Here is an 11728-nt window from a genome sequence, read left to right on the forward strand (position 1 = left end):
TTAGTGTTTTTTTTTTCATGACGACAGCAAGCTTTAATAGGGGAGAGATGGCTACTGTGCTTATCTTTCAACTATTGAAGTGTTAGTAAGGATGTGACAGATGTTGGGAATGACTTCCTTAAGTACTCGGTACAAAATGCTATAGTGAAGCATTCTAATGAACGGATAAATGGTATAAGTGCACAAAGGTTGGCAATAGATGCACTGAGTGAATGTTTTCTATATGAGAGATAAGTCAAGGGAGGGAGAATTATATAAATAAAAAACTTTGTATAATAATAAGGAAGAAGCTAAAGTCTTCATGTGATTGCAATAATTGTAGCTTTAGTTTAAGTAATGCAGCAATATTTGCAGTGAGGTAAGTTGACCATGAATCAAGCGATGTTGTTTAAAAGCTGTGGATGGATGACCCTCCATTTGTCAAGTGTGGGCAGAATTCAAGGATAATAGGACATCTTTGGCAGTGGTATCTTTTGTTTTGGGGCTGACAAAAAGATATTTTATGGCTGGGGACAAAATAATTCCTCATTTTATTATGTACATATTTAATCAAAGATACAAATGCAGTTTGTTGTTTTATTTGGAAATCTAGCATTTTTACTGTTTTACAGATCTCTACTGAAATGTCAGCAGTCAAATTTCAAGTGCTGAAAAGCCCCCCAAAAAACTGAAAACACAGAGAAGAATGAATCTCCAAAATGTCTCTTCTCCGTAAAACTTCTTTTTTTTTTTGCCAGGGGTGGGAATACCAAAAAATGGCATCTCAGACTTAGTATATATAAGCCCATTCTTTTGGCCATTCAGTCTCCATATTTTGGGACATACTCTAGAGGGTTCTGACATTTCAAATGGTTCCCAAGCTATCTCTTAAAGGAGAGGTGACTCCACACTCCTGTAAGATCTGAGATAGTCTTTTGGTTTTATCAAGTAGCATATTTTCAATATTTTGACATTTATTGACTATCATAGGAAACTAAATCATAGTTCTTGCATGTTTTCTTCTGATGCATAGAAAAAAAATCATTATTATTCTGAGCTACATCTAGGTAATTAAAGATAAAACCAAATAGTGCTAGACTGTATCATTCCTTTCTCCTTTGCATAATTTATTATAAATTTCAAGCAATTTGAGAATGGTGGTACAGGGTCTGTAAATATTACTTTATTAAACATTGTAATCATATAGATGAAATAGAGGCTCTTCAGAGGAATGTAACAAAAAATATTCCCCATTCTGTATTACCATTCATGTAAAGAGGAAGTAGAGAATGCAGTATATATAGTTTTATAAATGGAAGGAGAGGAAGGCATGACAAAAATGTTTAATTACGAGTCCAAAAAAGAAATGATGTTATGTGATCCTATCTCGCCTACATTCTGACTGATGGGTTCGGAGCCGATCCCTCGGCTCCGACTCGGCACGCTTATGCCAAAGAGCGAAGTCTCTTATTGGCTGAGCTTACTATATCCCAGGATGCACCACTACCAGTCCCCCAGATCTCGTTTGCCGCTAACCTGCGAAGACGTGGTCTCGAGCTGGCTGAGCTGAGTAGTTATTTTAACTAACTTTTTCTGTCAGTTTTTTGCTGTTGTTCTCTCAAAAAAGCTGTTTTAACAGCTATTCTTCATTGTTGTGTGATTGGTTGGATTTGTTGAAGACTTTTGTTGTGTGATTGGGTTGAGTTTGGCAGGCCCCCTTCATCTAGGGCCTTCCCGGTCAATCAACCCTCCTATATCTTACATATAGAGAAAAGGCTTTAAATTTTTTGTAGCTCTGTTTGTTCTTACAGGGTTTTCAAAGTCCCCTGTCATTTGCGAGCGATAACTGTAAGCCTATACTTAGGGGCACCAGTAATTGTATTTTTCCAGTCAGATTACTGAAATTCTCCCCATAATGTCTCAGAATCCTAGGCCTTCGGGCTTTAAAAAATGTACAAAATGTAGTTTCAAAATGTCCATCACGGACGATCACTCGCTCTGTGTGTATTGCTTAGGTGCAAAACATTTACAGGAATCATGTAGCGTATGTCACGCTTTTTCCTCAAGGGTCCTCCAGGAGAGGAAAAATAAATTAATTCTTAAGGGGTTAATTAAACCTTCTCTTGAAGAAGCCTTGGCATCCTCTCCTTCTCCGGCCAAAGAAAGGCGTCGGTTCCGACCAGTCCGTCGGATCCGACCGCTAAGAGACATAGGCAGGCCTCTCCTTCGGCTTCAAGGACTTGGAGCCGAGGTCGGAACGGTCTGCCTCGATGCCACCAGTATCGACTCCTCTGGCTTCGAGCCGATGGCTGGGGCATCGAGGCGGGTCACCTTCGGCTCCACTGGTCTCGGAGCCGACAAGGGTCGCCGCTCAGACACTTCCTCCTCAGCCGAAGTCCACCTCGGCACCGATGGAATCTGGTGTGTGTATTCCTCGGCGCCGATACTCATCGAGTCACCTCGAGCCGGTCCCCTAGTCCTTTGGGGCCATTGGAGAGGCCGTCTCGAACCCGTTCTGTTTCCTCTCGGTCCTTGAGGATGTCAGATTCTGATATAGACAGGGTGCTCCAAAGACTGTTCCAGTCCCCAGTCTTCCAAAAATTTGTTTCGGTTCCGACCCAGTTGGCTTCGGAGCCGATGACCTTGGCCCACCCCATTGCCATTCCTCCTCCGACTGCTTCGGCTCCGTCGGAGCAGGTGCTGTTGGAGCCGGTGGAGATCTCAGGGTCGGCTCCGACCCTTACTCCAACCCGGGCCTTCGGGTCCGAGTTTGGTACGCGGACTTCTTCAGCTGGACCCGGGGGTGATGTTTCGGGACCTATGCTTTCGGTTCCGAGCCTCCCCCTCGGTGCTTCGGCTGCGGGACGTCCGTCGGCCATCACGGCTCCGGGGACCGGACACTCCCAGGATTCTGGGGGTCCGGCTTTCAGAGCCATGAGGAGTGCCTTGGCCAAGTCCTCTTCGGCCATCTCTCTGGCTTTACCGGCACCTTCCCTGGGCGTGGAGACTGGGTCTTTGGCAGTTCCCCTGTCCGTAGTCAGCGGAGCCCCGGGGCCTGAGGTTACCCCCAGTGGGGGTTCCCCTCCTCCTGAGGGTTCTTGAGTTGTCTTCGGAGGAACCCCCAAGGAAGAGATCGTGCAAGAGGAAGCACGTGGACTCCCCCGAGTCTATTACATCAGACACTGATCTTGATGATGCAGAGGGGTCCCCGAAGTCGTCCTCGGATGATGTCTCATTTGCAGACATCTTAGAGATCCTTAAACAACGAGGTGGCTGGATATCCAAACCCCCCTCTGCTGATGAGTCAGTGCTCCTCAAGGCCTTTGGGGCTCAGCCCTCCGCCTCCTGGGTGTCTCCGCCTTTCGACGAGCTTCTGGATTTAGTTTGTCGAAGGGCGTGGGAACATCCAGATACCATGGAACCAGTCCCTTCTCGTCCAAATAAATTTTTGTCTGCCCCCCCCCCCCGAGAAGGAGTTCCTCACTAAAGGCGTGGCTGTAGATGCCATGGTGGTGGCATCTGCTACACAACAGGACGTGGCAGAGGCTTCAACGTCCATCCATCCTCCTAATAAGGAGTCTAGGAGTATGGACAGGTACGGGAAGCGCACCCTGACTTCAGCGGCCTTTACTTTAAGGTCTCTGAATTATTTGGCACATTTTACCAGGCTTCAGAGGGATCTGGTCAAGGAGTTGTCAGATTCCCTCTCGGGTAACCTACCTGAGCAGCTAGCCCAGTCGGTTAGCTCTCAGTTGGCTATCCTTATGTCAATTTCTAACTCGTCCATGAGGCTCATTTCCTATGCGGCCGAAGGCGGTAGAGCGGCAGGCACAGGCGTGGCTCTACGGAGACAAGCCTGGCTCCGCTTGTGTCAGTTCTGGAGGCCTTCAAGTCTTCTTTCGCCGGCGCTCCCTTTGATGGGTCCTCCTTGTTTGGACCCAAGGTTAAAGACACCCTTACCCGCTGTGAGCAAGAGGGAAAAACTTTATCTGCCGTAGGAGCCCGTTATTCCACCCCCTTTCGGCCTTACCCCAAGGCTAAAGGAGGGGGGAAAATGTGGTTCCGCAAATCTCGTAAGTTTTTCTCCCAACAGCAGGAAGATTCCCCTTCCAGAGGCAGAGGGCGGGGAAATTTTTCAGGGAGACGCCATCCCAGAGGCGCAGAGGGCCCGCAATTCTGGAGACCGCGAGTCCTTTCGTGGCTCTTCAGCCTCCCACACGTCATGAGGGATTGCCCGGCTGTGCTGCTCGAGCCAGTCGGGTGTCGTTGCCAAGCACCTAAAAGCCTGGGAGTCAATCACTCAGGACAGATGGGTGCTTCGGATCATTGCCGGAGGTTACACCATCCCATTCACATACTCGCCCCCACCGTCCAAAAGAATCCCGGACCCACCACCCAGTCAAAGGGAAATGGCAGCCGCAGAAGCTTTAAAGCTGCTAGAAAAAGGAGTCATCCAACCGGTCCCCTCAGACCAGATCGGATCAGGAAATTACTCCAGGTACTTTTTAGTGCCAAAAAAGACAGGGGACCTGAGACCAATATTGGATCTCAGCAGACTGAACCAATCCGTCACCAAATCCAAATTCCGAATGGTCACGTTACAATCCATTCTCCCATTGTTGGAGAAGGATGTTTGGATGTGCTCCATAGACCTCAAGGACGCCTATTATCACATACCGATACATCAGGCATCCAGGAGGTATCTGCGCTTCAGCCTGGGAGTCAGTCATTACCAATTTTGCGCTCTGCCCTTTGGTCTCACCACAGCCCCCAGGGTGTTCACCAAGTGTTTGGCAGTAGTGACGGCTCACCTGAGAAGTCTTGGATTCCAAGTGTTTCCCTATCTGGACGACTGGCTCCTGACTGCCACCACCAGGCATCTACTAATGGACAACCTCAAAGCCACCATCTCCTGGGTATTACCCTGGGGATTACATTCAATTGGTCAAAGTCTGTCTTGCTGCCCTCTCAACGCATAAAGTTCATAGGAGCAGAGATAGACTCAAGATTGATGCGCGTCTTTCTTCCTGCCGAAAGGATCCAAACTTTACAGGGCCAAGTTCAAGCTCTGATCTCGAGATCCAAAGCCCCAGCCAGGATGGTTCTACAAGTTTTAGGCTCAATGTCTGCCACGGTTCTTTTAGTTCCTCTGGCGAGATTGCACATGAGGATTCTTCAGTGGCTATTGTCAACTCAATGGTCCTTTCAGGATCTTCCTCTCAATCATCACATCATGATTACGGAAATATGCAAAAGGGACCTTCGCTGGTGGCTTCAGACATCCAATTTGGATCAAGGAAAACCCTTTGTTCTTCCCTCTCCAGTGGTCACCCTGACGACAGATGCCTCTCAGATAGGGTGGGGGGACATTGTCTGGGCAGGCTAGTTCAGGGCTCCTGGCTTCCAGACGAAGCTCTCCTCCACATCAACGTGTTGGAGATGAGGGCTGTACTTCTATCCCTACAGGCCTTACACAAGTTTCTTCCTCAGGGCATCATCGCCATCCACACAGACAACATGTCGGTGGTCTGGTATCTGAACAAACAAGGAGGGACCAGATCGTACCCCCTTTGCAGAGAGGCCATGAGAGTGTGGGAATGGGCTGTAGCTACCAACCGCTTCTTGGTAGCGACCCACATCCCGGGAAGGTCAAATATATTGGCAGACAAATTGAGCAGGACAATTCTCTCTCCTCACGAATGGTCTCTAAACCACACAGTAGCAGCTCAGGTTTTCAGGAGATGGGGACGCCGTGCTGCGACCTATTTGCAACTCCACTAAACACCAAGTGCCAAAGGTTCTTCTCCTTGATCCCACATCAGGGAGTACCAGCTATGGATGCTCTAGCACAACCTTGGCCAACAGGGCTACTTTATGCCTTTCCTCCAATTCCACTTCTCACCAAAGTTATTCAAAAAGCTTCTCAATTGGGGTCCTCAATGATACTGATTGCCCCATTCTGGCCTCGTCAGGTATGGTTTCCTTACCTGAAGAAGCATGCGTGGACGATCCGTGGACTTTAGACCTAATTCCGGACTTGCTAATCCATCAGTCGGGACATCGGCATCAGTCCCTTCAATCTTTGAAATTGACAGCTTGGCTCCTCCACTTCCGACTTTAGTTAGAAGGCACACACTAGACCCGGAAGTTGTTCACATTTTATCTTCGGCCCACAAACCCACCACTAACAAATTGTACCTCAGTAAGTGGAAGAGGTTTGCTATCTGGGCTCAACTCAAAGGCTTAGACCCTATCTCTGCTCCTGTCCCAGAGGTTTTGAAATTCTTAACATCCCTGTTCAATCAAGGATCTTCTGTCTCAACTATTAAAGTCCAACTAGCGGCTATCTCTAAATTCCACGAATCCATGGATCCTCCTTTGATGAGCAGCAGACTATGCAAAACTTTCATTAAAGGTGCGAGCCTATTAAGACCCCCAATTTTTCATCCTGCACCTCCGTGGGATCTTGATTTGGTGCTTCGCGCATTAACATCTTCCCCTTTCGAACCGGCTGCTACATGTGAGTTAAAATATCTGTCTTGGAAAACTGCCTTCTTAGTTGCAATTACTTCTGCAAGAAGAGTTTCAGAGCTTCAAGCCCTGTCTATTAAGCCACCGTACTTGATTTTCCACAAGGATAGAGTATCACTTAGGCCTAATCCATCCTTTGTCCCAAAGGTCTGTTCTAGTTTCTGTCTCCAACAATCTCTAGAGCTACCAGTTTTCTTCCCAAAATTCTCCAATGAAGCAGAATACACTCTCCATAAATTGGATGTTCACAGGCAATTACGCTTCTATTTAGACAGGACTCAGCAACTTCGTAAGTCAGACCAGTTGTTTGTGTCCTTCTCAGATAATAAATTGGGCCAAACCATCACAAAAGCTACTATCTCCAAATGGATCAGAGATTGCATAACTCAGGCTTATTCTTCTTCGAATAAGCAACTTACAACATCCATCAAAGCTCATTCTACCAGGGCTATGGCTACTTCTATAGCTTTTCATTCCAAGCTCGCTATATCGGAAATTTGTGCTGTGGCTACTTGGTCCAATCCGCACACTTTCATTTCCCACTACAAATTAGATGTGGCATCTAGAGGACGAGCTTCATTTGGTTCCACGGTACTCAGGAGTGTTTTCCAGTGAGCCACCCAGGATTCAGGTGCTAGGGACGCTGTCCCATCAGTCAGAATGTAGGCGAGATAGGATCACATAACATCTTTTAGTTATGTACTCACCATAACTTCAGATGTTTGGGATCCATCTCGCCTACATTCCTAATACCCACCCTCCTTCCCCCTGCCTTGGAGATCAGAAGAGATTGAACGGTTTTGAGTTCTACTGTTTTATCTTGTTTCATCTGACGATGTTATATAAGCAGGGTGTGCATGTGTGCATGTATGCGGACAAACTAGATCTGGGGGACTGGTAGTGGTGCATCCTGGGATATAGTAAGCTCAGCCAATAAGAGACTTCGCTCTTTGGCATAAGCGTGCCGAGTCGGAGCCGAGGGATCGGCTCCGAACCCATCAGTCAGAATGTAGGCGAGATGGATCCCAAACATCTGAAGTTATGGTGAGTACATAACTAAAAGTTTCATGTGACGGGAACAGTGTTTGAAGATAGTGGGTAGGAGGGTTAGACATAAAACGAAGTGTTTGCTCATAGGAAGTATGCTGGATGATACAGTAGCCTTCCCTAAGAGATGTACCAGGTACAGTTGATTGGAACAGGCTTCCCTAAGAGATAGGGTGCTGTCATTTGATTGGAATAGGCTCTCTCAGGAGATATTATAGTCAAAAACATTATAGGAAATTAAAAATGCATAGGACAGACAGAAGAGAGATGTCAAAAGAATAAAGAGTTAAGAAGCATAGTAAAGGACTGAACATATGACATGACTCTGTATGTTACTAAAACCCCTTTTTTAAATTTATGTTTGTATTTTTAGATAATTATGGAGCAAAAGGAAGAAGAACTGCTAGCCCAGATGAAAAGAAGAATGCAGACAAGGACAAGGAAAAGAAAGACCATATTGTTGAAAACTACAGCTTCAATTAAATTGGGCTATGCACAGTGTGACAGTGCTGCAAAACATTTCAGAGTTGTGCCATACTGACCAAAGCTCATCACATCTTAAAGCAAAAAAACCTGTGTGCACGTGTGTTATTCAGAAATAATTCTACTGAGTCTGTTGATTTCTTCATTCAAACATTACATGATTTTGTTTTGCTTTTTCTGTACCTTTTGATTTTTTTATGAAGATGAACAACTTCAACTTAGTATAGTATTAAATGAGGAACACTATTTCTACAATATTAAAGCACTGACATAATTCACCACATCTTCAAAAAGCAGGTGCCAAAAATTAAGCCATGCCCTTGAGATTAATTCACGTAGTTGTTAAAATACATATGATACTTTATTGCTGGTTATTATAATCAGGTTCATCTTTTCAATCAGTTTTCTAGTGACACTACATTTATGTTAGTTTTAAATAGTTATGTAATCTAATAAATGTTTGCAGTCACACTATAACAATAAAATGAGGAACAAGCTTATAAATTTAGTTTTGAGCTTCATAATTCACAGTGATGCAAATATATTTACCCAGCAGTTGTCAGCTGGTCTGTTTCAGAAGTAACAGCTAATTGAAGGTGAATCTTTTAGACATTTTTGAATACTAAAGATACAAAAAAGATTCATTTGTCAACAGAGATAGGTATTTCTACCAGGCATTTGCAAGCCATTCCAAAGGTGTTTATATGCATCAACAGTATTGCATGGCTGCTTAAAAGCCTACAGTTTGAATGAATGACATTGAGGCACAAAGGATAATATCTGGCTGTGAAATCCTAGAAGGTCTCCTCTAACACCTGTGATATGAGATTTGCAAACCTTTTTCTGCAGAGATAGAACTGTGGTAATTTTTAAATAGAGATAGCCTTTATTTCTAAGGAACCCCCGACAATATAAATTTAGATTCATTAACAGTAGAAAAACAAAACTTACTTGTTCTGCAACAACATAGGTTTATTTAGCAGTATGGTCCTCACTGAGAGAGAGTCTAGGGAGTTGAATCAGCAGCTGCTGCATCCCTTTGGGAAATTCCACAGTTAGGCCATGACTGAGATGTTGGGGCTGAGTGCTGAAATAAGTACTCTCACACTAAACCTGAGCCGGCACTTGTCCATGGTGGTGAACAAAGGGTTGGGCCAGCCACTTGCTGTGATGGGACTGTGGACTAGTGCTTCATTAGTCTGTTATTTGTGGACAGCTGATCTACAGGCTCTTGTTGAGTGGCAGTATGTTGCTCATCCATCACTCCCTGTTTTCTTCCAAGTTGCACATTTTCTATAAACAAGGAGGAGGTTAAGTAGCAATGTAAAGGTGTGTGAGGCACCACTTTCCCATATCAGAGGGTGAGTGGGATGTGGGTGGAGCTCTCATACAAAATATGTATATTGTTTTTCCTTGTTTGGGATATTCTTGTCAGTAATTATATGCCAGTCCAGCTGTTCATCGGTAAAACCAAATGTAACCCATTGGCCTACTTGTCTTAGCTTTCCTTATGAATTGACTGTGCTCACATCACAGTACTGCAGCACCCTTTCAGCATCCTCAGACTGCATTGAATTTTGCACAGTAAATATAGCTCACCTATGTGTTTTTTCCTGTTTACTATTACAAGGTCAAATCTTGGAAACTTAACTAGCGCAATGTCTGGAACAGACTGCCAAAACACAGAATGCTGTAAATACACAATAGCAACCAATACCTTGAATATGAAAACACCATACCATTCTGGACCCAGGAACAAGTGCCAACATAGGTATGGAAGGGCGACCAATGTCAAACACTCAGTATTGCTGGTCTTTGGCATTCTGAACATTAGTGTTATAAGTTCAAACTTGTTCTATTCAAATTTCTAAATCTTGATCTTGTAACTGTAAAATATTTTCCCACCTGTCCTACTACACCAGGCAGTTAACATTATGCTACCTTGTGCTACAGTTTAACACACACAGGCTATACTTCAGCTAAGTACTGCAATATAGTTTTATTGTCATAGCTACTGTGACAAGAGGCTTGTTACCGAAAGATATAATTAACCAGCAATATGAAATAGTGGTGATAGTCCGTACTGTGCTGGGCAGTACATTAAAAGTTCTGGAAATCCCCAGACACAGACTTACACATCCATTCTGTAAAACAGTTTAACTGATACTGACATTCTGTAGTGAAGTGGCATTTTTTATTACAAAACTCCAAGCACTCCTCCAGTTCCCAGCTATTTCATACTCAAGTGGTGCCATTTTCACTTTCAAACATCTTACCTGACATCCATTAATATTAACTAAGGTTCATTTGATATGCAAGTAGTAGTTTCTTCCGAGGCCAAGAATTATAGTCTTCTAGTATGTTTAGAAGTGACGCTGAAAGGTTATTTGGAAAAGGTCTTTGATGAACTGACATCATATTCAGAACTTGTTCCTGCTTTCCACACAATAATTACCAGAACAGAGTTCAGCTCCCTGTACTTTTGAAGGGGATTAAGTTGGTATTGAAAATGGATGAGTGTATGCATGCATGCATACAAACATGTATGATGGATGAATGGCTTAATGGATGGATGAATACATGCATGATAGATGACTGAATTTATGGCTGGTTGCATACATGCATGCGGGATGGATGGATGGATGGATGGATAGATAAATGGATGGGTAATACTATACTCTTTACCATGACAGTCAGAAATGTAAACAATGATAAATAATAAACTAAACAATATATGCACAATATTTTTAACCTGCCATAACTTGTGTTAGTCACATTGCAGACTGCTGAAATATTTTTACTGAATAACTGCTCCATGATTACAGTCTTGAAGTGTGCACTCTTTTCATTCTAATTTCCTTTGTTTTAAATATGTCATAAATTATATGAAGAAGTGCAGTGCATGTCCTTTTATGTACATTAATTATGCCTTAAGTGTTTGAAAGAATTCTGGAGATGCAGACCATGTGATTTATAAAATAAAGGTGGCAAAGCATGAATCTGTTATATTCCATTCCCTGTATGCCCTCCTGTAATAAAACCTGGAGTGTGACTATTAAATGTAATATGAGAGCAATATCACACATGCAGCTCTCAACCTTTTATCTCCAGAATCAGGAACAAAGCAAAAAAGAATAAGATAAAAAGAGTCTACACTTTTTAAATACTAGAAAGCTCAACTTAGAAAGTGGATAGAAGCAGAGGACGTGAATTAGCATATATTTTCTGAAGTAAAGGAAGTCTGTAACTGTAATGGTTATTAGCATTTACTGACTGTAATCCACCACCTTTTCTTAGGAGGAACAGAGCAAAATTTTGTGTCAAAATTAGGGGCGTCCCCAAAAAATCTGGGGACATTTGAGAGCCCCCCCACACACACAAGTACACAACAAGCAATTACAGGGAGTCTACTAAGAATTCAGACAAGAAATTCAAAAATAAATTCTAGAAAAAGTATAAGTATGAGCAGAATCACACAAACAGAAGTGCTCATTCCTCTCAACTATCTGGGTTTTCACAAACCGTCCAGATTTCATGTTTCTGGTTAATATCTCATAAAATTTGTGGTTTGTGGTTTACTGGCAGTTTATTGAGGATTGACGTCACTAAATAATGACACACAGACATATTTGACCTTCAGACTTAATTTCTTTCAGAAAAATGCATCCTAACACAAAACCTGTTATTC

At 43.6% G+C, this 11728-nt stretch overlaps 1 protein-coding gene across 1 annotated transcript in view; it reads left to right on the plus strand.

Annotated features, from left to right (window-relative positions):
* Positions 1 to 11039, plus strand: part of ANKMY1 (ankyrin repeat and MYND domain containing 1) — a 1970922-nt gene extending 1959883 nt beyond the window's left edge. Inside the window, exon 17 of the mRNA XM_044070101.1 lies at positions 7931 to 11039. Coding sequence (XP_043926036.1) covers positions 7931 to 8040 — 110 coding nt within the window. The 3' untranslated portion in view covers positions 8041 to 11039. The remainder of the gene's footprint in view (positions 1 to 7930) is intronic.
* The last annotated feature ends 689 nt before the right edge of the window (positions 11040 to 11728 follow it).

This window comes from Protopterus annectens, chromosome 4.part1 (genome assembly GCF_019279795.1).
Source record: "Protopterus annectens isolate FY-2018-M chromosome 4.part1, PAN1.0, whole genome shotgun sequence".
In the NCBI taxonomy this organism is placed as follows: Eukaryota; Metazoa; Chordata; order Ceratodontiformes; family Protopteridae; genus Protopterus; species Protopterus annectens.